General features: G+C 43.9%; 1 protein-coding gene across 17 annotated transcripts in view; it reads right to left on the minus strand.

The window, feature by feature from the left end:
• The window catches only part of SCYL3 (SCY1 like pseudokinase 3), a 40,933-nt gene extending 16,398 nt beyond the window's left edge, over positions 1–24,535 (minus strand). For 2 of the 17 annotated variants that reach the window (XM_070076863.2, XM_051858396.3), the window contains exons 1-6: positions 24,195–24,393; positions 17,837–18,051; positions 8,691–8,876; positions 5,815–5,928; positions 4,154–4,210; positions 1,915–2,017 (exon numbers count right to left, since the gene is read on the minus strand). In XM_070076863.2, the coding sequence (XP_069932964.2) occupies positions 1,915–2,017; positions 4,154–4,210; positions 5,815–5,928; positions 8,691–8,876; positions 17,837–18,001 (625 nt within the window). In that variant the 5' untranslated portion in view covers positions 18,002–18,051; positions 24,195–24,393. Of the gene's footprint in view, positions 1–1,914; positions 2,018–4,153; positions 4,211–5,814; positions 5,929–8,690; positions 8,877–17,810; positions 18,052–24,051 lie in introns of all 17 variants that reach the window. The other 15 variants (XM_070076864.2, XM_051858397.3, XM_089299586.1 and 12 more) reach the window with 12 other exon arrangements.
• Between the last annotated feature and the right edge of the window lie 1,156 nt (positions 24,536–25,691).

Raw genomic sequence — 25,691 nt, forward strand, 5'->3', positions numbered from 1 at the left:
CATACTTGCCACCATTACAGATGCATAGTAGTTAGCTTATTACATATGTTTACCTTAGAGTTTAATTCTCAAGTACTTAAGCTGGGAAAATTTACAGCTAACAGCTGAATGGTGTGTGTAACATCAGAACACTCCATAAGCCTGTTAGAAAGAAACTGCATTGCAACAGCACAAAGCTTCACAATGGGAGACACAGGCCAGGAATGGGCCTTATGGGACACGTGCCTCAGTAAACTCAACAGCAGGTCCCAGTAAACTTGAGGGGTCCCCAGACAGTGAAGCAGGCTGCTGAGCGTGCAATTAGAGAACACAGAAAACAAGTCTTTTGTAGTCTAGGTTTTCAAAGGATGATGGAAGAAAAAAATAATGAGTAAATTACAGCAAGAGGAAAAAAAATCAAAAGACTTTGAAAAAAGTCTTGATTTAGAAATTAATAAAAGATGTTGAACCTTAATCTGTTATTCAGGGGACCAGCGCTGTGGTGCAGCAGGTGAAGCTGCCACCTGCAGTGCCGTCATCCCATGCGGGCACCAGTTTGAGTCCCTGCTGCTCCACTTCCGATCCAGCTCTCTGCTATGGCCTGGGAAAGCAGTAGAAGATGACCCAAGTCCTTGAGCCCCTGCAGCTGCGTGGGAGACCTAGAAGGAGCTCCTGGCTTCAGATTGGCCCAGCTTCAGTCATTGCGGCCAACTGGGAAGTGAACCAGCAGATGGAAGACCTCTTTCTCTCTCTCTGCCTCTCCTCTCTCTGTGTAACTCTTTCAAATAAAATAAATTTTTAAAAAAATCTGTTATTCAGATCATTATATACAAGTCATTAACGGTGTTAGGACATTTGGCAAATAATTTGGGTGTTCCCCAAAGACCCATGAGTTAAGCCTTGATGTTCAGAGTCTTATGTTAATGAATTAAGGACAGAACTTAATTGTATTATGGTGTCTGAAGCTGAGGCCTTGAAAAGTGATTAGACTGGATTATGCTGTTAGGGCAGAGCCCCTATGATCAAACTGTGGCTATAAAGAGACACAGATGTGAAGGCAGAGTTGCTCCCTCTCTGCTTCCTGGCTCACCGTGTGATCCTCCCTTCACAAGTGTTCTGCCATCCATTGCCTTATCAGACACCCAGAATAATGAGGCCACCTGACCTTGGATTGTGAACCTCTAAAACTAAATTCAAATCAACTTTCTTCCTCCTTAAGTAGCTCCTCTCAGGTATTTTAGTCGTAGCTAGGAAAACCTGGCTAATACAAATGACATGTCTTTATCTGTTGGCAGGCTTAATAAAGAATAGTCTTTAGACCATAATATTAATTAAAAAGCTAATCAAAGACGATACTGACAGTAATAGTTCAAATGCTTCCTACTGGGGCCAGCTCTGCGGCGTAGTGGGTAAAGCCACTGCCTGCAGTGCTGGCATCCCATATGGGCACTGGTTCGAGTCCCGGCTGCTCCACTTCCAATCCAGCTCTCCGCTATGACCTGGGAAAGCAGTAGAAGATGGCCCAAGTCCTTGGGCCTCTGCACCTGCATGGGAGACCTGGAAAAAGCTCCAGGCTCCAGGCTCCTGGCTTCAGATTGGTGCAGCTCTGACCATTGCAGCCCCTTAGGGAGTGAACCAGAGGACGGAAGATGTCTCTCTCTCTCTTTGCCTCTCCTTCTTTCTCTGTGTAAACCTTTCAAATAAAAATAAATAAATCTTCAAAAAAAGAAGTGCTTCCTACTTCAATTCTTTTCAGTATGCAAACTAATGAAAGCTTCTTTCCTAACGTTAACATCTGCCTTAAACAAGTTATATGGATAGCAATGCATTCCTTACTGTGGTCAGAGACTGTAGTCCTTTTGAGTTCCACACAGAACAGGACATAGATGATTTTCCCACTTATTTTGTGGATGCAATAATGTAACTCCAACTCACCCTGTTCGTTTAAGATTGTGAGCAAACTTTCCACCAATGTTCCAAATGAATAGGCATCCCGAGCATGTCCAAGAGACTCTGGAAGGGTTGTGAATTCTGGAGACTAAAAGTAGTAAACACCATTAAAACCAGAGGATCTGCCTTACCAGTCAGTTCCAATTTTCCCTGAAGCATTTTCTCCCATGGTTGCATTTATTACACTCAAATTCAAGTTCACTGTACCACACAATAATTTAAAGGCTCTTAAAGCTATTAATGCACTATACTTGATAAATAGGAATCATTATTAATGTGTCAATTAAAATAGCACATCGCAAAAATGAAAAGCTGCCAGTGAATGAAATTTATCAAAGATTTTAAAACATTCAACAGGGACAAGAAAAAATCAGAATAAAATATTTCTGAGTGCAACTCAGGAGTAACAAATTTACCTTCTTTCATCCTGACCCAGTATACATGCATATATAAAGCTACACACAATGGAAATGTTTCATAAACTAATACTTAGCTTTACAATAGAAGATGCCCAATTTTATCTCTTTTATCCCCGCCCCCCCCCTTTTTTTTTTTTTTTCAAAATCCTGGCCAGGACACCTTAAATTACTTAAGATCACCAATCACCAGTTTAAAATATACTTGGTTATATATAAAATACTGATTTGGGGGCTGGCATTGTGGTGTGGCGGGTTAAGCCCCTGCCTAGAACGCCTGCAACACACATCAGCATGCCAATTTGAGTCCCAGCTACTCTGCTATTGTGCTAGCTCCCCGCTAATGTGCCTGGGAAGCAGGAAATCATAGCTGAGGTACTTGAGTTTCTGCCACCCCAGTAGAAGACCTAGATGGGGTTCTTGGCTCCTGGCTTCAGCCTGGTCCAGCTCTGACTGTTGCAGCCACTTGGGGAGTGAAGCAGCAGATGGAAGATGTGTCACTCTGCCTTTCAAATAAAAATATCTTAAAAATGATCCATAAACCCAAGGCTGGCATTTATGGCATAACAGGGTAAGCCACTGCCTACAATGCTGGCATCCCATATGGGCACCGGTTCAAGTCTTGGCTGCTCGACTTCTGATCCAGCTCCTTGCTAATTTGCCTGGGAAGGCAGAAGATGGCCCAAGTGCTTGGGTCCCTGCACCCACATGGGAGATCCAGATGACACTCCTGGCTTCAGCCTGGCTCAGCCCTGGCCATTGAGGCCATTTTGGGAGTGAACCAGCAATGGAAAATGAATTGATATTGATATCTCTCTCTTTCCATCCTTCTCTCTGTGATTCTGCCTTTCAAATAAATAAATAAATCTTAAAAAAAAAAAAAAAAAACTGATTTGGAAACACCTGATTTATCCCGTCTCAGGTCTCTATTTAAGTTTATAGTTCGGTTGGGTCTGCATTCCTGTGAAGCACACTAAATTTGTCTTTGAGAATCAGTGTTTATAAGAACAAGTTTACAGGGAGCACCTGCTTTTGAATTTACTGGAACTAGGATTTTTTTTTTCAGCAGCACCGTAATATTAATTCGAGGGGAAGAGGAAGAAGAAAAAGAAGAGGGAGGGAGAGAGAGAGGGAGAGGGAGAGGGAGAAGGAAAGGGAGAGGGAGGGAGGGAGGGAGAGAGGGAGAGAGAGGGAGGGGGAGGGAGGGAGGGAGGGAGGGAGGGAGGGAAAAGGAAATTCCCATCTTCTAGCTCACCCCACAAAGGCCTGAAGAGCTGAGAACCAGGAACTCAATCTCAGTCTCCAGTTAGCTGACCTATCACTGCTGCCTCCTAGGGTCTCATTAGAAGGAGCTAGAATCAGGAGCTGGAGCCAGGAGTTGAACCCAGGCCCTGTGACGTAGGATGCGTATGTCCTCCCAACCAGCATCTCAACTACTAATCAAATGCCTACCCTTCATCTTGGAATCTTAACTAATGGCAAGCCAGGCAGAGGAATGGCTTGGATAAAGCACAGGAAGTGACTAGGGATGCCGCTTCTCTAATTACTGTGACTTCCAGCAACTTACAAGGACTTATAATGAAAGGGGCATGACACCCTCTTCACAACGAGGCACAATTATTTTTAAAGAATATCAGAGGTGTCTATCCAAACAATGTAAGCTGGCTCCCTGGCTTAATGTTAAGATTAATCTCAGACGCCGTCAAGGCCAGAGGAATTAGAAGGCACCCTTTACTTGCTAAAGAGAGGGATCTGCAGAAGAAAGTTTTATTAAAGAGTCGTCATTACATGGACATAGATCATCTTACCATCTCTTCGGGAGGGATAGATGTTGGGTCTCTTACTGACTGAATACTCTTCAAAAACTAGAGAAATAAATGGAGGAAAATAATTCATACAGATGTTTGGTGAACCAATCTCTTATGTCAAGTTACAAAAGCAATGACTAACAGAAACTGAGGCAGTGAAACCCCCAATGCCACCTGCTACACAGATGAATTTGAAATCTTCCTAATTAAAAAATGTAATATAGTACCTGACACAGCATGACGCTTAGTAGCAAATGCTGGTTTAAGGGAAGCCCTTCACAGAGGCGCTGTGTATCCCATTTGCTTTACAGAAATTAAGACCACTGCTTTCCCTTCCTTCACAGATACAAACAATTAAAAGGCTTTTCCAGCACAGAACAAGTCCAACATTAATCTCCTCACCAAATCAATTATATCTAAACTGTTATTGCCACATGATAGATAAAGTTAAGTTAAGGACTTTAACAGCTACAGAGACAAAGCAGCAGCCACAGCACAAGCACATTCACTCACTAATTCAAAGGTCAGTTCTGAAGAGCTTGCATTTCACAGACACCATTCAGGGCACTAGAAACACAAAATGAATGCAACAAATTCCCTGCCCCCCCCCCCCAAATGCTCCCAGCTTTAAATGTAAACTAAATGTGCTGGGTGCCATGGAAGCACAGGAGGAAGGACAGATAATTTGTTTCTGTGGAATATATCCCACAGAAAGGATTACATGCGGTTATGCTAATTAGACACAAGATGGATTCAGAGAAGAAAGTCATGGAGTGGCAGAAACAATTAGAGAGAGATCTTCGTAGTAGTTATACCATTTGAGGTGAGCGAGAGACCATGAAGGTGCACTTTAGACAAGGCCCAATAAAGTGTGGAAGCAGCACATAAGAGAACATGGTTTCCAACAGTGAGCAACCACTTCGTCATTAGGGATACTACAGTGGAAGTAGCTTTTTTTTTTTTCTTTTTCTAGAAAGATTAAGTCCAATAGCAACATGAAAAATGGTGGGGGAAAAAACACACAAAACAAACAACAGGAAGGGACTGTCAACTTGGGGGGAAACATGTAGATCTGTCAGACAAAAGTATAAGCACTACCATAGGTAACAGCACAGCCATTAGGAGGAGTTAAGACGCATGGGGCCTAATTCCAGTTGCTGGGACATAATGTGTGACTTCCAGCAACTTGGATGAGTATTCAAAGAACAAAACCCAATACTAATACGTACCAAGCACCAGTATAGGTAGAAATATAAAGATAAATGTAAGAGACTATCACACCTTCAAGAAGCTCAACCACAGGGACAGAAGAAGACTCATACAGGTCATTTCAATGTTAAGCATTAAGTGGTATGACCAAAGGAAGACAGGGCAGGACAAGAAGCAGGGACGAGGGACTAAGTTTAATTATATCTGACCAAACCATTTTACTCCTCTTTAGTCCAGATTTTTCATCTACAAGATTAGGAGAAAGGAATCTATAACGCCTGGTGACTGAGGGATGAAATCCACCATTCTATAAACATGGGAACTGACAAGAAATCCAGGTTCCCAAGTCTGAGCATGCACTAAGACAGAAGGAGAGTGCCTAGGCAAGACAGAACCACATGCCAAGAGGCTACCAGCTCCTGAACTGCGACAGAGCCTGCTGTGGGGCTTACCTCTGGTGTGGCCTGCGGAACCTTGCACACAGTCTCCATTCCACCTAGCTTCCAGTGCCCATCGTCACTCACAAACACAGATGATAAGCAGACGTTGTTGTGAGTTAGGTGTCCCTGGAAAAAAGAATAGGAAGACTGCCACTCCAATTTCTGAAGTAGAAGTTGTTTAAACCTAAATACTGATCAACTAAAATGATTATGATAAGCCTTCCCACTTTGGAGTAATAAATGGAACTAAGACTTAAAAGAACAACAAACTGAATGACGTCAGAAAAAGGAAAAATGCAATGGGTAGCCTTGTTTTCTTGTAGGCAGGTTAATAAAGACACTACAGCCACTGCACAGACACCATCACCTCCCAATCTCTGTGAGAGGCAGGAGTTATATGTTAGGAAACTGGTGCAGTTGTAGCCAGGTGGCCGCATGGCCCAGCTACCTGAGCCAGGTTCCACCCCCATCCTAATGGGATTCCCTGCTCCTGCTTCCCTGCCCGCCCTCAGGCAAAGTTTTAAAAGGGCCTGTTCCTGAACACGTGTTCTCTTGGCCCTTCTCTCCTGCTCTCTCTCGGTTCCTCTCTCTAGCCTCCTCCTCTGGGCTCTTGGCTCTGCTCTCCTCTCTCTTCTCTGCTCTATCTTCTCTCCTTGCTAGCTCCTCTCCTCTCTGTTTCTCTCTTATACTCTCTTTCTCTCTTTTTCCTTCGCCGTCCCTTCACTCTGGTCTGTAGGGTGTTCCCCAATAAACCCTTTCCCTTACTCCGGTGTCCGGTGTGCTTTGTGACGGCTACCATTAAGATATAACAATATGTGTCCTTAAACATAAATTTACAAGTCTTTATAGCTTCTTTTATTTGCTTCCAATGCCTTTAAAGATAAAATTTGGCTTTGCTCCCATAGATTATTTTATTAATTTTCTCCTCTATGTTCTTTCTCACCTACATTCTATCACGAACCCAGATCCACTTCACCTGAAATCTTGTCAGTAGGCATTAAAAAATTCTGCCTGAAGAAGAGGAAAATGGAAAGATAAGGACCACCAGAAATATCCCACAGACCATAGAAGAGCCAATTTTAAAACTATTAAAAATAGTACAAATAAGTCAGAGGAAGGGAGAAAATGAGAACAGGGATCAAGTATTCAAATTTTTTTTTAAACCAGAAATGACTCCAGTAGACAAATGAGCACTTTAAAGACCCACCCACGAAATGATTGGATGTAGTGGGTTGTTTTTTTTTTTTTTTAATGATTTTATTTATTTGAAAGACAGAGTGACAGAGAGAGGTCTTTCATTGGCTGATTCACTCCCCAAATGGCTGCAGTGGGCACAGCTGAGCAAATTAGAAGCCAGGAGCCAGCTTATTCTGGGTCTCCCACGTGGGTACAAAAGCCCAAGGACCTAGGCCATCCTACGCTGCCCTCCCAGGCACATTATTAGGGAGCTGGGTCAGAAATAGAGCAGCTGGGATTCGAACTGGTATCCATATGGGATGCCAGCACTACAGGTCAGACCTTCAACCTGCTGCACCACAGCCCTGGCTCCTGTACATAGTTTTATATAGAACATTATAAAAGCAAAGTTGAGACTAATATGTCTAGTATGTTCGAGAAAAAAGAGAATAAGCACATGGATTGATGCTTTATATGCAAAAAGAACATCTCTGGAATATAATACAATCATTACTACGGTTGTCTTTGGGGAGAAGAATTAGGGCAGTGAATTCAAGGGTAGGAGACATTTACTTGTCCCTGCATGCAATTGCACATTGTTCCAGCTTTTCCCATGTGCATGTCCTTTCTCCAGCAAAGAATGTTTTCTTCCCCAGTAACTGTATTAACTGTTCTGGCTATTACGTGAACCCGTAAATATATCTGAAATGTCCTTCTCCCATGAACAGAAAAAAAGTTTAAAACATATGTTGAGTCAAATTCAAGTGTTTCTGTGACTGATGATTTATAATCATGGGAGCTGTCGAAACCTTAATGCTTCAGAATACTAACACCATTAAGAAACAATAATTCAGCACCAGTATCAAGAAACAGATCAGAAATACACACAGGAACCACCAGATTATAGTTAATGGCAAGCTTCATGGAGGAGCCAGGCATAGTGGTTATACCATAATGTGTTTTGGGACTCTCAACCGGTCCTTCCCACACCAATGAGGAAGGATGTATATAAATTTTGTCTCCTCCTAAGACATGGTCATTTTTCCCTTCAGAATACAAAATGTGGGGCAGTGTGTTTGGCGTACCAGTCAAGACACCCACTTCCCATATCAGAGTGTTTGGGTTCAAGTCTTGGCTGCTCCTGAGTCTAGTCTTCCGCTAATGCAGACCCTGGGAGGCAGCAGGTGATGGCTTAAGTAGTCGGATCCTGCTAAGCAAATGGGAGACCTGTACTGATAACAGCTCTTGGCTTCAGCATGGCCTAGCCCAAGCCATTGTGGACATTTGGGGAGTTACTCAGCGGGTAGGAGCTCTGTCTGTATCTATCTGTCTCTTTCTCTGCCTCTCAAATAAACAAATTAAAAAAAATTTAATGAGACAAAACTCCTGAAAACAAATAGCAACTTTGGTCTATAGCAGCGCTGATGCTAAACCTTTTTCCTTTGTCTTAACAACAAATACCAGCTGTAGGTATTTTTCAGTACAGACTTATCCCAAACTTAGAAGTAAAGCACAGTAACTGCCCAGGGACAAAGAACCAGTTGCCAATCCCAAAACCTTAGATGTCTTCTAATGTGTCACTGTTCTCTCAGGAAATTTTCTAGTAATAATACTATAATCACTTACTAATTTCTATACACACAAGTACCGCCCTAGACATCAACCCCCGGTCTACATCACAGCTTGTGAGGCACATTGTGCAGGGTACTTACTCTGTCATGAAGGAAGATAAGAGCCAGCAATATGTCATAAATCCCAGCGCAGACCTCTGCAGAAGACAATGTTTCCAAAGCTCCTTCCAGGGGTTGCACGCGCTCAGTGACAAGATGAATGCCATCTGCTTCCACAGTACAGGATAAAAATCTTAGCAAGCAAGGGTGACGAAGTGTCTTCAAGTGCTTCAAAAATACAGACAAAAGAGGTGATGAAGTTAATGATTCAAAAGCCAGATTAACTATATTTTCATATAAGTCATGGTAAAAAGAAGAGTGTGTACTTGCATTCAAAGTCCTTTCAAGCTCCCTACCTTCTTCCAAATTTTTGGTAGATAAAAGAGGACCCACAACTTTATGTTCTGACTTTCTGCAACTTACCAACACTTAAACTCCACAAAGACTTCCAGTTCCATTATGGCAATGTAAGCCCCCTAGGAGCCCAGACCTAACAATTGACTACATAATCTCTGAACAAAGGGTCAGAAACAACAGCGGACTCTAAGAGCCAGGCACTGAATGCAGGCCTAAGCTGCAGAGCAGTGTAGCAAAGGTGCTTCAACTCCACTAAAAACTTTGCCATCTTTCTGGCCAAGAATCGCAGAAAGCAACCTAGCAGGCCAGAGTATAAGGAGGATACCCCAGAAGGAAGACAGTGGGAGAAGGACAAAATCCAATTTTCTGCACTCCCACAAATTCTCAGACTCAACCCCTGGGCCAGTTATGCAAGGAGAGACCCAAATTAGCAGAGCAAAGTTTTGAGGAACAAACTAAGTTTAAACGATTGTTTACAGGAAACACGGGAGGAGAGTTCAAAAACTTGAAGTTTGAGCCTAAGGGGATTAAACATTCTCCAGAAGACTATAACAGAACCAAGAATCTATGTAACTTGAGATTCAGAAGTCCATGATGCAATCCAAAATGTCTACTTAACACACCAAAAACAATGAAAATGTGATCTACTCTTAGTGGAAAAATAACCCAAAACTATCAACCTTAAAATGACCCAGAAATTAGAATTATCAGAAAAACTTACAGTGGTTATTATAATCACATTCCTAGAGATAAAGGAAAACAGTTATGAAACAAATAGAAGATAGATGTTCTCAGCAGAAAAATGGAAGTTATGTAAAATAACTACATGGAAATTTTAGAAATAAATATTAAAATGCTGGAAATTTAAAATTAAAAATATGGGCTCAGGAACAGAATGACTCAGAAAGAGTCAGTGAATCTTAAAGATGTTAATCAATCTGAAGAACAAAAAGGATTTTTAAAAAAATTATCAAAGTTTTTGGAATCTGTGTAACAATAATAAAAGATCTAGTGCAAACAACTGAAGTTCCCCAAACAAGAAAAAAAGAAGAAAGGGTATAAATAAGATAATGGCTGGAAACTTCTATTTGGGCAGATCTTGAATGTACAGATTTAAGAAGTTCACTGAGCATCAAATAGTACAGGTATTTTAGGCTCTGAAGATTATAGAGTCTCTGTGACCTAGTCTCCCCTCCTTCCCCCTCTTTTTAACAGCCCTTTAAAAATGTAAGCACTATCCTTAGCTTATCCAGGGCTGAATCACCAGTAAACATGAACTACTCACTTTTATAAAAGATTTCAATTTTTTCTTGTTTTCTTTCTTTTTACCTTTTTATCAAGTACTTAATTCTCTTAAAGAAGCTGAGCATCTTTTAAACTTTTATCTTTTTATTTCTAGAAAAACGCCAAACTTTCTGTTCTCACACCTCACCCATAAAAATGTCAGGCAAGTACCTTATAAATGAAGTTTTCAAAAAGTTCATGGAAAATGTATATTATTTAAAAATTATGCAATGATTTCAAAATTTTTTGCACCAAAATAAACTTATTTTTAATTATTTTTTTCCACAAACTTTCTGAAGTACTCTCATGACACTTACATGTATATAAGTAGATACAGTGTGTGTGTGTGTGTGTGTATATATATATATATATATATAAACTATAATACAACTACAAAACAGAAAACACCAAAAGATAAAAAATGAATTTAAATTTTTTCCAAAACTTAAATGAATTATGTTGTACAATCACTTGGGTATGAAATCTTCCAATTCTAAAAACTCCTAATATGAACTATTCCCCATCCCCCACTTGGTTTCTTTTCTTTTTTTCTTTTTTTTTAAGATTTATTTTATTTATTTGAAAGGCAGAGTTACAGAGAGGGAGGGAGAAACAGAGAGCTCTTCCATCCACTGGTTCACTCCCCAACTGGCTGCAACAGCCAGGAGCTTCTTCTGGGTCTCCCACGTGAGTGCAGGGACCCAAGGACTTGGGCCATCTTCCACTGCTTTCCCAGGCCATTAGGAGCGAGCTGGACTGGAAGTGGAGCAGCTGGGACTTGAACCGGTGCCCCTATCAGATGCACTGGCTCTACCCACTTGGTTACTTAGATGGTACACACAGAAAAGTTTAAGATAATTTGTGTCTGAACATGGAAGGTTAATCTGTGGGGTTTCTTTCCTCCTCTGGTTGGTCTCCTTAAGCTCTGAATTTTCCCATCCCTGTCCATGCTGCATTTTCTGAAATTTTTGAGTAACTCAGGAGAACCAGAGTCTAAAATTCCCAGCCCAGATAATAATCTCACCATGTCTTTACAGCAAAGCCTAAGCTGCCAGAACGGTGCTTTCCTTAGAAATTACCCTGCCGCTCCAAAAGAAATTACACAACCTTAAGGCTTTAGGGTCCACCCTGTACAATTTCACTAGTAACTGGGGAAGCCTCGTAAACAAATCATCAGACTGGGAGGACACAGATGGAGAACAACCTTCAATCAAACACTAGGTTTCATTTTCACTAGCAATTAGCACTGAACATTCCAAAATACCTTCTTAGAAGAATACAGATCGCATTAGGAGTCCACCCAGCAGTGGCACAACTTTTATATTAGTTGCCTCAAACTTAACTTCTGAGCAGGGGGAAAAGACAATGTGTGGATTGGTTTTTCCAATTTCTCTCTCTCTTTTTTTTTTCTTCTCTATTTATTTGAAAGGCAGGGAAGAAAAGAGAAAAAAAGAGAGATCTTTCATCTGCCAGTTCACTCTTCAAATGTCTGCAACAGCCAGGGCTGAGCCTGGTGGAAGCCAAGAGCCTGGAACTCAATCTGGGTCTCCCACATAGGTGGCAGAGACCAAACTACCTTAGCTATCACCCGTTGCCTTCCAGAGTTCGCCTAAGAAGCTAGAATCAGCAGAGCCAGGATTTGAACCCAGGTACTCCATATGGAATACAGGCATCCCAAGCAGCATTTTAACCATTATGTCAAATGCTTACCCTTCTAATTTCTTTTTCTTATAATTCCAAATTTTGCAAATTCTAGAAATAACTCTAATAGGATCTCTTGTTTATTTTCTTAAGAAGGAAGCTATTACCCACCCCTAGATCATTCCAATAAACAAGAAATAATTTTAAAATATTGAAGAAATTTTTCATATAAAATATATGTACAAATGTAACTAGTAACTATGATTTATTAATTTGCTTACCTGCATTTAAAACAATTCATACAATTAAATACAGCAAAGATCAACATGAGCCAAAAATAGTGCTGGCACATGGTATGTTGTGTGGTTAATTGAGGAAAATTTCTTACAAGTGTGCTCTGAGATGCAAATTCTATGTAAAATTATGCAGCCTCCTTCAACTCTGTGCTTGAAGAATCATTCCAAATAGCTAACAAGCCAAGCATGAAACACTTCTGATTGTTCAGGGAAAATTCTTTGTTCAGCTTTTATGTCTCAGGGATCTCAAAATTTTCCTTTGATTTTATGGACCCTCTTTGATTTCTCCTGGTTACCAGGGGAGACTTCTAAGTCAGAGGAAGCGTCCCAGGTACCATGCTGGCAGGGAAATACAGTCAATAAATGTACCTCTAATGAACGAATGAAATCTTAAGTTTTATTTTTGCTTTTGCTTCTTTTTTTTTTTTTTTTTACCTTATGTGCAAAATATTTGATACAAAGTGAGATTCTGCTTGTGTAGTAAAGGAAGAAATGATTCACAAGGCAGGATTCTACACAAGGCACTTAACTTTGTAAGAACCTTACTTGCTACTCCTTTGGCCCATTCAATAGGATGCATAAATTATGCATACAGACTCACAGGAAAGACTACCAGTTAAGAATCACACACAAACATTTCTTGAATCAAGCCTTGGCTGCTCCAAAGAACAGAGGGAGCAAGGGATGCACTCTGCATAACTGGAATATTTTCTCAAAGTGTACATCAGCTGAACAGATAAATGTCTCTTGTTCTGGTGCAGAAAGGTGACCTGTTGTTGAATGACAGTGACTTCCAAGTATCTGCCTCAAAGTTACTTAATGCCTATTACATCCTCTGTTGGAAAAATCACGTTTTTTCCTTCTCTGCTCTCACTCCACAAAGTCAACACAGAAGACGTCTGTGATCCCAAAATGTGTGGCAACTTCTCCCCACCAGCAAGCAAGCAACCGAGTGTCCTTTAAGTCAACTTAATTCTGATACAATCTACCTGGAGACAGACAGCACCATACCCCCACAAACAAGGGCTCTGTCCCCAAGAGAGCCTCCCCCAACACCCCTCCACAATCCGATACCAGTCACAAGCCCCAGGTACCTGTGCCTGACTGACTAGCTATGGCTTTAAGCTGAGATTGTCTAAACTGCCCTTGAGATTCAATCAATTTGCTCACAGAGTGGCTGGCAGAACACCAGGAAAACACTTCCTTACATTTGCTGGCTTATTATAAACAATACTACTTATGAAAGCACTTATGAAAGGAGGAACAGAGAGAGGTATGAGGGAAGGAGCAAGGAGCTTCCATACGCTCTCCAGCTCACTACCCTCCAGGAATGTCCTCATGTCAGCTACCCAGACGCATGTTTTATGAAAACCTCATTGCACAGGCACTGGTGGGGAAGCTCCACAAGGCTTGTCTCTCCATATTCTTCCACCTTCCTTCCTGGAATGAGGAGAGTCTTATGACCTACTGAGCTTCTGTGGCCTGTCTTGGGGAGTTATGAGCCAAGAACCATACATGAAAACCAAAAAATACACACACACACATACGTATCACAATCCCATTCACTGCACTAGAAGCTAATCCTTCAAGCACTATTCTAAGAATATTTATTGTTAAATATGAATAATACCATATAATTTGTGACTATTAATACTATTTACACTAATCTCCACACATAGAAAACATAAATGTGAGATTCTAGCCTGAAATATAAATTATTCCCACTTTCCAAGAATCAGTTATGACACAACTATTTGGAGAATTAACTCAAGCCTTAGAAGCTTAACTTTTCACTGCTGTTCTGCCTCTGGAAAAAAAAAAAAAAAAAAAAAAAAAAAAACCTCTTCCACCTTTTTGTGAAGCACACACAATGTGGTTGTCAAATACGTCAACCAGTCCTTCCACAACCGAGTGCATTATGGAGAAAGGGACAATGTCTCCCAGAACAATACAGATTACTAGTATCTATATACCTATTTCTGGATGCCTATATGATTCCTAGCATAAAGACACCTAGGAATCATTTTTAAAAGGTTGCACTTTCCATGAAGCCTTAACTAAATTACAGTGAACTACAATAACAAATTCTGATTTAGAATCTATCATTCCTTATAGGCAATTCATTAGAAATAAGTCATAGGGGCCAGCATTGTGGCATAGTGTTTTAAGCTACCACCTGCAATACCGGCATCCCATACAGGCACCAGTTGAGTCCTGGCTGCTCCACTTCTGATGCAGCTCCCTGCTAATGGCCTGGGAAAGCAGTAGAAGATGGCCCAAGTGCTTGGGCCTCTGAACCCATGTGAGAGACCTGGAAGAAGTTCCTGGCTCCTAGTTCCTGCCTTCAGCCTTGCCCAGCCCTGGCCATTGTGGCCACTGCGGAAGTGAACCAGCAGATAGAAGATCCCTCTCCTCTAACTCTGCCTTTCAAATATATAAATAATTGCTTTCTTAAGTGAGAGAGGGAGAGAGAGAGGGAGAAAGAGAGGGAGAGAGGGAGAGGGAGAGAGAGAGAGAGAGAGAGAAAGAGGGAGCAAGGGAGGGAGGGGGGAGGGAGGAGGAAATGAGTTGTAATCACCAGTGAGCAAATTATACTATTAAGTATAGCTGATGAATTGAACAGGAAAGTGAGATGAGAATGACAAGCTACATCAGACCCAAGTACTTCCCATGTTTTTCTGTAATCAGAGCTTATACTTGCATTTCATGTTATTTCAGAGGCCTAACAGTATACTGTGACGGTTATTTTCTATTTATAACAGTAAAGATTAAAATTGTTACCCAATATTTTCAAGGAAAACAATACACCTGTTTGAGCTAGTCATCAAAACTAGCCAAAGCTGATCAGAAACCCAAACTCTAGAGAGTGAAGTGAGCTGACTACACTGTTTCAGTATTTCAGATACTGATGGCGTCAAATTCCTAACATTAGATGCACTGAATGACATACACTTCTCAAGTACTATGACCTTGTTTTTGAGATCATCAGAAACATTGACAATCTAAACTCCTATTACTATTTTGTTATCTCAAATTTCTCAAATTCTTCTCTGAGGTTTGCAAAGTCATGGGATGGCTGAACAAGAGACAATATGAACTATTTGCAAAGACTGATTCATGTCTTACAAGGGTATCTACAGATGGTAAAGGGGAGAAATCTTTCCTCTAAAATTTTGTAATTTGTATAGCACAGAAATCATCAAACATTAAGGGGAAGTCTTTATTCAGCCTCCTGTTAGGAGACAGCAGGTGATGGTTCAAGTAGTTGGGTCCCTGCCACTCAAGTGGCAGACCTGGATCAAATTCCTGGTTCTGGGCTTTGGCTTCAGCCTAGACCCAGTCATTACATGCATTTGAGGAGTGAACTAGCAATGGGAGCACTCTGACTTTTTTCTTTTTCTGTCTCTCCTCTTTCAAGCTTAAAAAAAAAGATTTTTTTTGTTTTTCTCTTTAAAATAACTTATGGAGGCTGGCACCATGGCGCAGTAGGTTAATCCTCTGCCTATGGCACCAGCATCCCCTGTGGGAGCTGGTTCCAGTCCTGGCTGCTTCTCTTCTGACCCAGCTCTCTGCTATGGCCTGGGAAAGCAGTGGAAGATGGCCTAAGTGCTTGGGCCTCTGAAACCGCATGGGAGACAACAAAGAAGCACCTGGCTCCTGGCTTCGGATTGGCACAGCTCCAGCCATTGTGGCCACTTGGGGAGTGAACCAACGGAAGGAAGACCTTTCTCTCTGTCTCTCCCTCTCACTGTCTGTAACTCTACCTCTCAAGTAAATAAATAAATGATCTGAGTTATTCACCTTTCTTAGTGCATGCTCCCTAAAGAGTAATACAATTTTTAAAAATATTAGTTGTATAGTACTCAAACAGTACTTTACTTTACACTTTGTGTTTCTGTGTGGGTGCAAACTGATGAAATCTTTACTTAATGTATACTAAATTGGTCTTCTGTATATAAAGATAATTGAAAATGAATCTTGATGTGAATGGAATGGGAGAGGGAGTGGGAGATGGGAGGGTTGCGAGTGGGAGGGAAGTTATGCGGGGCGGGGAAGCCACTGTAATCCATAAACTGTGCTTTGGAAATTTATATTTGTTAAATAAAAGTTAAAAAAAAATTAGTTGTAATAAATAAAGGATTATAAATCTCTAGTGTCTTACTGACAAAAAGTTACTCTTAGTTTTTACCAAAAACATGACTAGAAAATGCATCCTTAGAGGACTGCTACACATATCTTTTTCCTGAGGAATCCTTTTATAACTGTTAATTTGGGCCTAATTAAAGACACAACATCAAAAGCATTACCTGGTGTGACCAATGAAATGCCAACTTTAGATTACTAACATATCCTTTATACTCATTTAAAGAAGTAAAACCATTTAAAGATGTCCCATGCCTGTTGATATTACAAGGAGAATCAAGGTAATACAGAAATAAAGCTATCAAGTTTAACCTGGAAATAGTGTGCCTGCCACTGTAAACACTGAAGGGTTAATACTCCTGGGTGTTGCACTGAATTACACTACAAGCTAGAGTCCTTTTGTCTAATAAGAGGCTGGGGTTCCCTGACAGTACATCAGCCAGCAGGCCAAAGCACGGGACCCCTCCCTGGGTACAATGGTGACAATGGCCCTTTTCCTCGGGAGGAGACCGCAGCCTCCAGAGGGGAATGGCCTGTGGAAGGCCCCTCAGCAAGAAGAAGGGTCTGGGTCCAATGCTCCCTCTGTGGCACCCCACACACATTCCCGTCCAACGCTCCTTCTATGGCACCCCGCCCACTGTTCCCGTCCAAAGCTCCCTCTGTGGCACCCCACGCACCATTCCCATCTAACGTGCTTTTTAGGCCATCACAGTATTTCAGAAAGAGAAGAAAAATCAGGAAGTTCCTAAAATATTTTATTTCCACGTCTATCACTAGCACAGTAATCAAAATGCTGTCGGTCAGCACCACTAGGCTAATCCTCCGCCTGTGACGCTGGCACACCGGGTTCTTGTCCCGGTCAGGGCGCCGGATTCTGTCCCGGTTGCCCCTCTTCCAGGCCAGCTCTCTGCTGTGGCCCGGGAAGGCAGTGGAGGATGGCCCAAGTGCTTGGGCCCTGCACCCCATGGGAAACCAGGGTAAGCACCTGGCTCCTGGCTTCGCATCAGCGCAGTGCGCCGGCCGTAGCAGCCACTTGGGGGGTGAACCAACGGAAAAAGGAAGACCTATCTCTCTCTCTCTTACTGTCTAACTGTGCCTGTCAAAAATTAAAAAATAAAAATAAATATAAATTTAAAAAATGCTGTCAATACTTAACAGCAATTTTGCTAAACTAGATTCATCTCCATTTCTACTAGCCACACAAAATCGTCTCCCCAGTGCTCTCCCCGAAAAATACACTAGGATGACTGACAACTTCTCTCACTGAGTTTTATGAAGGCTTCCAGTGATGGCTATCTCAGCAGCCCAGAAGCTGGAGATAGCCTCATGAGGGACACTACGCTTTCATGAATAAACTGCTACTCTGTACACCCTTCCCTCCCTTGACCTTGTTTAATTTCACATTTTAAAAATAGAAAACAAGATAGTAAAAGGTACTAACTATTGGGCCGTCCCCTATTATGGTACCTTGGCAGCTTTATTAACCTTGTCTTCGTTTTCTCTCTTATACACGAAGACGGAAGCATATTTGCCATCCTGCAGGACAGCGGGGTACACAGCAAGTCCAGAGGGCAAGGTGAATGGCGGTTCTTTCAGCGTATAGCTCTTTAAAGCGCTGTTCTCTGATCCCATCCCTTAAGCAGTAAGGCAGTACTGAAGCGCCTCCTCTAAGCCAAGAATACCTAAAAGAAAACAGAAAACCATTTCAAACATTAAATCTCTGTCTACAACATGAGCAAGAGATACTGACGATATCAAGTCACTCAAAACTACTAGTTTGTGCAACCCTCTGAATGGAGACATTGGACAATAAAAATGGGAAATGCTCAGCAAGTTACCAGCGATGCTTACTAACAACACCTCCAGAGAACCGGCATGTTACCAGTTAGGCAGTTACTGCTCCTCTTTCAACTCCAGCACACACGGTTTCAGAGTGGAAAGGCAAAAACGGAATAATTCATACTCCCTAACCCACTTACATTCCTACCTCAAAAAGAAAAAGGTGGCAAAACTTGATTATTCAGAAACAGGAAAACTTCTGAATGCCTAAAGTAACTTAAAATTATAAGAAAAACAAGACAATTCGGAAAATATCTGTAACACTGACTTAAAAAGTCAACAAATGGAGAGCTCTTATAACGCAAGTAAAACACTTGAAGGTCAACAGAATGATGGGAAAGAAAACAAGCCACTGAAGAAATGCAAATGGCAATAAACATGGGAAAAAGCTCCATCTCATTAATGTTCAAAATTATGCTAGGTAACAACAGGGAAACTTCAGGAATGAATAACCTCTGACAAACAAAACCCAACACACCACACAAATAAAACTCCAGAAAATGCAAACTACCCTATGAAAGAAAACTGCAGTAGATGCCTGGGGAGGGGGCTCAGTTAGGAGGCGGCGGGAAGAAAAGAATACTAAGAGATACACGAGGAACTTGGAAGGAATGGATATATCATCTTCATTTTGATGATGGAGTTGGGTGATTACAAATGTCAAAACACAAAACTTGCCAGCGCCGCAGCTCACTTGGCTAATCCTCCGCCTGCGGTGCTGGCACCCCAGGTTCTAGTCCCGGTCGGGGCGCTGGATTCTGTCCTGGTTGCTCCTCTTCCAGTCCAGCTCTCTGCTGTGGCCGGGGAGTGCAGTGGAGGATGGCCCAGGTGCTTGGGCCCTACACCAGCATGGGAGACCAGGAGGAAGCACCTGGCTCCTGGCTTCCGATCGGCGCAGCGCACCGGCCATAGCAGCCATTTGGGGGGGTGAACCAATGGAAAGGAAGACCTTTCTCTCTGTCTCTCTCTCTCACTGTCTAACTCTGCCTGTCAAAAAGAAAAACTCACAAAACTGTATACTTGATGTTCAGCTTCTTCCATATTAATGATACTTCAATAAGGTTTAAAAAGACATACAAGAGGGCTGGTGCTGTGGTATAGTAGGCTCAGCTTCGGCCTGCAGTGCCAACATCCCATATGAGCGCTGTTCAAATCCTGGTAGCTCCTCTTCCAATCCAGCTTTCTGCTTTGGCCTGGGAAAGCAGTGGAAGATGACCCAAGTGCTTGAGCCCCTGCCCACATGGGAGACCTGGAATAAGCTTCTGGCTCCTGGCTTTGGATTGGCCCAGCTCGAGCCTTTGCTGCCACTTGAGGAGTGAACCAGTGGATGGAAGACCTTTCTCTCTGTCTCTCCCTCTGTCCGTAACTCTACCTCTCAAATAAATAAATCTTTTTAAAAAATACATCAATTTATACATATATAGAAAATGGAGGCCGGCGCCGCGGCTCACTAGGCTAATCCTCCGCCTTGCGGCACCGGCACACCGGGTTCTAGTCCCGGTTGGGGCACCGGATTCTGTCCCAGTTGCCCCCCTTCCAGGCCAGCTCTCTGCTGTGGCCAGGGAGTGCAGTGGAGGATGGCCCAGGTGCTTGGGCCCTGCACCCCATGGGAGACCAGGAGAAGCACCTGGCTCCTGGCTCCTGCCATCGGATCAGCGCGGTGCGCCAGCCGCAGCGCGCCGGCCGCGGCGGCCATTGGAGGGTGAACCAACGGCAAAGGAAGACCTTTCTCTCTGTCTCTCTCTCTCTCACTGTCCACTCTGCCTGTCAAAAAATAAAAAATAAATAAAAAATAAAAAAAATAATAAAAAAAGAAAATGGAAAAATTACGATAAAGGAGAAGCTTGCTGTCAGGGGTCAGATTACAGGTAATTTTATACACACACACAAAACACACTTGCCTTCACCTCCCAAATCTTCTATGACATGAACACACCATTCTTTGCAACACAGATACAAACTCATACGGTTATAAGAGGCAACGGATGCCCAGCAGTGTGAGGACCTGCACTCGGATGAAAGGAACTGCTAGAAGGTTCCACCCAGGACAGAAGTTCCAGGGTCGTCAGATGACGCCTTTCATCATGAGAAACCATGTGCTTGCATTTTGATGTGGAAATCTCAGATTATTCAATATTGCCTCAATTTTTTTTTAACATGTGTAGCTCAAACAACATTAACTGAAAAATCTGTAGCTGTCAGCTTTTGGTTCTGGCTTTATCATAACATAAAAATTTTTTAAATAAAGAGTTCTTAACAACTGGCAATGTGTCAAGGAAGTTATTACTTCCAAATAACACAACCAAAAATCCTAAAAAGACCTTTAAATTTTCAGTTAAAAACCTTTTTCCTTAGATAAACATATACCCAATAATCGTTACACATCAATCCTCTACTTGGATCACCTGTATCACCCCCGACTCTGATCAAGTTTCTTATAACACTTTCTCTGTGACCTGAGTATTTAATGGCCTAAAATGAAATCTCAAAGCGCCCACACATCTACAAGTATCATGAGTAGGAACTAAGTTTATTTGCTTTGTAACAAACCCAGATTTGGGGGAAAAAAAAAAAAAGCCTACCTAACTAGTTTATCTTTCCTAAGAATGATAGAGAAGTTTTCAAAAAGTTCTAAAAAACTGTATAGAACATTCACCTCTACTGGAATTACAAATAGTTTATACAGGATTGTGAAGAAAAGTAACTCAGTTAGTTGCCCTGTGCTGCAGCTTACCTTGTAGGGCCTGTCCAGCCTGTAGCCACCTCCTGCTGAGCAGGGAGAGTCAGGTTTAGCACCCAGATGCTAGTGGCTTTTTAGGGCACAGTTACAGAGTACCTACCCTGGGCCAAAGCACATCAACTCACAGATGGCCTGAATGAAGAGATAAACTGACCAGGTCACTTTCTCCCCCCAGGAATCTGAACTAAGAAGATATTTCCTCTGTTGCCGGAACAGCTGAAGGCAGAGGGTTACCAGGAGGAAGAGTTGGGGCTAGAGCAAGCAGAAGCCACACGAAAGCAGGAAGCTGGGCAAGCACAGAGAAAGGCAGCGAAGAGTAAGCAAAACACACACTGGCAGTGGCTCAGTCACAGTAACAGGGGCACAATACTGCCCTCCATCTCAAAGGTACAGGAAGCCCGGCTTCAAAGTCACTTCCCTCACTCACACTCAGCACCCCTTCCTTCCCTCAAGCAGCCTGGGTGAAACCAACTGCCATTTCAGAAACGGAAAAACCTACTTCTTAACTCCCGCCTGAAAGACAGGTTACTCTAGAGGAATGAGCTGCTGAAGTGTTACTCTGAAGTATTCGCCTGAAGGGAGTCTAGATGGCTTCTTAACCACAAAATACAGCTTGTGGAGACCAACACCTGGAGCAAAACTGAGAACACGGAACGACCTTGGCAGAAACCCTTGCAGTTTGGTTTTACTAGGAGTCCACAAAGGAGGTAACTCGGTGAGGAGTCCAGGGCAGTGCTCCCTGGCTAGATGCATGGCAGTCAGCAGAGAGAACGGCAATGGGCCCATAACTGACCAATTTCTAAATAGCAAAAGACTCCTTTGTGGGACTATTGGACCTCATCGCATCCATGAACTTTTGATCCAGTATTATGGACTTCACTACAGGATAACCAACAATTCGAGCTATGAAAGCATTTTAACACCCTAAAAAATGTCACTTAAAAATGAAAGGGGGCAAGGAGTGCTGGTGCAAAAAGACATCACTTGGTGGCCGGCGCCACGGCTCACTAGGCTAATCCTCTGCCTAGCGGCGCCGGCACACCGGGTTCTAGCCCCGGTTGGGGCGCCGGATTCTGTCCCGGTTGCCCCTCTTCCAGGCCAGCTCTCTGCTGTGGCCAGGGAGTGCAGTGGAGGATGGCCCAGGTGCTTGGGCCCTGCACCCATGGGAGAACCAGGAAAAGCACCTGGCTCCTGGCTCCTGCCATCGGATCAGCGCGGTGCGCCGGCTGCAGGGCGCCAGCCGCGGCAGCCATTGGAGGGTGAACCAACGGCAAAGGAAGACCTTTCTCTCTGTCTCTCTCACTGTCCACTCTGCCTGTCAAAAAAAAAAAAAAAGACATCACTTGGGGCACCTGCACCCCCAGACTGGAGCACCCGATTCCAGTCCCTTCCCTAGCCAGCTTCCTGTTAATGTGTACTCTGGGAGGCAGCAGGAGCTGGCACAAGCAGCTGGGTTCCTGCCACCCACATGAAAGACCCAGATGGACAGGAGGAGTGAGCCAGCACATGACAGTTCTCTTTCTGGTGTGTTTCTCTTTCTGTGTCTTTTAAAGAAGCTAAAAATATATATTTTTTTAATCAATGAAAAGGGGATTACTCAGTTTCTTCAAAAAACTCATGAGAAAAGCTGCCATTTTATTGTGAAAGCATGGCTACAGTTGACAGATGTCCAGTAACAACATACAGTGTGATCTGACAGAGTGTCAGGGTTATATTTTATGTCCAGTGCAAACTTTATTCCAGGAAGATGCATTGTTGCTTCCAGCTTGAGAATGCCTTCATTAGGAACTCTTAATTCTTCACTTCACACATGGGTATCTAAAGGAGTATTTGTATCTAAAGGAGCAAAAATACTGTTGATACAACCAATACTTTAAAAATAATTCCGTTAAAATGAACTTGTTGAAATTTAAGAGCTAAACGGTAACACCTGGACTTCCAAAACTTTCTCTTTTTTTGCTGTTTTAAGGAGTGAAAACACAAAACCTTAGCTTCGAAACTGAAAAGTCCGGAGAAGGTGAAGAGGACGTTCTAATCTCACAGCACAGGGATTCTGCAGAATTTAGCCTCTCACCCCACAAGGAAACACTCAGTATTCAGTGTCTGACTTGAATATACATCTCCGTCTTCCCCGTAACGATCCGTTTACCTCCCTCCCTCTCTCCACCTTTCTGCCTGCTTAGGTAACACACGAAGTTTCTGGAACACCTGTGGATTTCGAAAGCCCTTGTTTAGTTTCCCGGGCAACTCGGACACTCAGCTAAGAAACCTGTGTCCTTCAAAAAAAATCTCTGTTTTATCCAGCAATTAATCCAGATTATTTAATCCTAGCTCCCTAGGCTTGAAGTTCCAAAGATAAAGATTCCAGGGTCAGTTCGAAGGATGTGCACTGCGTTGAAAAACAGAAAACCTCCGTATCTAATGATAACCTATGATACGGCTCAGCATCCAGTCCAGCACTGCTGGCTGAGCAGCAATACACGAAGTCTTTACGGACCAAAATAAGTATGATTCAGCTTGGCGATATCACTGGATATGCACACGCGTCCTTTAATACAACACTAACCGTGATTCCAAAATCCAGGATCCGACTCTGTTAGCTCACATGGTTTCCTAAACACAACCTTCCGTGCAATGTCTCATTTTATCCTACACGCAAAGGCACGGGCCAGCTGGGCCTCGGGGGCCCGGGCACCGGTCTTGGAACGCGACTAAAGCCTCCTTGCCAAAGGCAGAGGCGACCCCAGGCTCCCCCGGGCACCGTCCCGGCCCGCACGCCGAGACCGCGGCCGGGCAGCGCAGGGGCCGGGAGGCGCTCTAGCTTGCTGGCCCCTCACCTTCCACACCTCCCCGCGAGGCCGACTCCCCGACCTCCTTCGGGAGCCCCGATCTCCCGCGAAGCCCCGAGTGGAAGGGCGCCCCGCAAAGAGCAAGGAGACGCGGCTTGGCGGTGGAGCGCGGAGCTCAACCGGCAGCCGGCGCCGCGGCGAGCGCGGACCCGCGAGCGGGGCGCGCGCCCACCGCCTCCTCTCCGGGTCGCAGCCCCCTGCCCCGCGGCCCGGTCTCGCACGGACGGAGGACGCAGCGCGGGGCTCCCAGTTACCTGCGGGAGGGCGGCGGGGGAGGAGGCCGGGGGTCGTGGCTCCGTTCCCCTCTTCGCCCCCTGTGGACACCAGCCACCCTCGCCTCCCCCGTGAGATGTACCCACTACACCCACAATCTTCTGGGGTCGGGTCCCTGCGACACCTTAGAGACGGCCCCGGAAACAGGACGGAATGCCAGCCTTCACCCCTCTGCCGCCACCAGAGAGGCGAACATACCCGGAACCGAGATAGAGCGCCCGCACAGGTGATTCTCAGGCAGCTGCCATCTTGAGTATGGGCGCCGGTGCCGAGCTTAGCGTTTCCCTCACTGCTTCCAGCCGCCTAGTCGCTCTGCGACGTCTGTTTTCTGGACTTGTGGGTCGAACGTGCCACTCGCTGTCGACTTGAACTTTCTGGCTTTTACTATGTGAGTTTTAATTTCATTTCCGCCCGCACCCAAGATGGCCGCCGGTGGCTTCAGCCCAATACCCCAGTACAGGGGCCGGGCGAGAGAAAGCTGGGCGGAAATTAGCGAGGGCTTTTGGAGGGACTGACGTCTGTCGCCTCCGCAGCCCTCATTGGCTGCGCCGCGCGGGCCCGAGTGGCGCTGGGCGGAGGCAGCCGCTGGCGGTTGTGGGTATTGCCGGCTTCTGCCTTTGAGACGGAAAATCTCCAGTCGCACTTAGATCAGCAAGAAGTCAAATGGGGACTATCAGTAAGAGCAGTCCCTAGTACTAATAGTGGTGTTCCCCTCTCTATAGGGTGTCGTGAGAGTACAGGTGGTAGGTTTAAGACAGCGTGGCACCTGCTTGCTCCCGACGTCATCTCTCGCATTATCTGCGTTCCTCACCCCCCACGGTTGACAGCTGAGACATTTGGTCACGTGTAACTGCTGGTGCTTTCTGATACCGTGGCCAACAGGGTTCAAGGTGGGTTAAGGACCCGATAATGCCTTCACCGGGTTAAAAGATAATGTCAGACTAAATATTGCCCCGATTTAAAATTATTAAGTATGCATCAGGAGACAGGCACAGCCAGTTAATTTCAGTCATCCTACGATCTTGAAGTCCGAGCTCTCTTTCCTAGGTCGGTACTGTCCTATGGAAATAGCACCCGTGCCACAAATGTATTTGAGATTTCTCTCGTAGCTACGTTAAAAACAGAGAATGAAGTGAAGAATTGTGGTATCCTATTTTTTTTTTTTTTTTTTTTGATCCTATGGCAGGAGCCAGGTACTTCTCCTGGTCTCCCATGGGGTGCAGGGCCCAAGCACTTGGGCCATCCTCCGCTGCACTCCCTGGCCACAGCAGAGAGCTGGCCTGGAAGAGGGGCAACCGGGACAGAATCCGGCGCCCTGACCGGGACTAGAACCCGGTGTGCCGGCGCCGCAAGGCGGAGGATTAGCCTAGTGAGCCGCGGTGCCGTCCTGTGGTATCCTATTTTAATTCTGTATGTTGTAAAGACTTATGTAGAAGTGCACTCAGTATAATAAAATATTGTATGTTTAACGTGTTACCTTCAAATAGAGAATTTTTTTAAACAATTTAAACCAGCCACATTTTAATGCTCTTAGCACACTTGGCTAGGGAGTGTTGTCTTACAGAGTGCAGATCTGGGGACTCTGACCCCACCTTGCTCTAGAGAGCTGAGAAACAACTGG

This window comes from Oryctolagus cuniculus, chromosome 7 (assembly GCF_051225735.1).
Source record: "Oryctolagus cuniculus isolate XC-2025 breed Fujian yellow rabbit chromosome 7, ASM5122573v1, whole genome shotgun sequence".
Lineage (NCBI taxonomy): Eukaryota > Metazoa > Chordata > Mammalia > Lagomorpha > Leporidae > Oryctolagus > Oryctolagus cuniculus.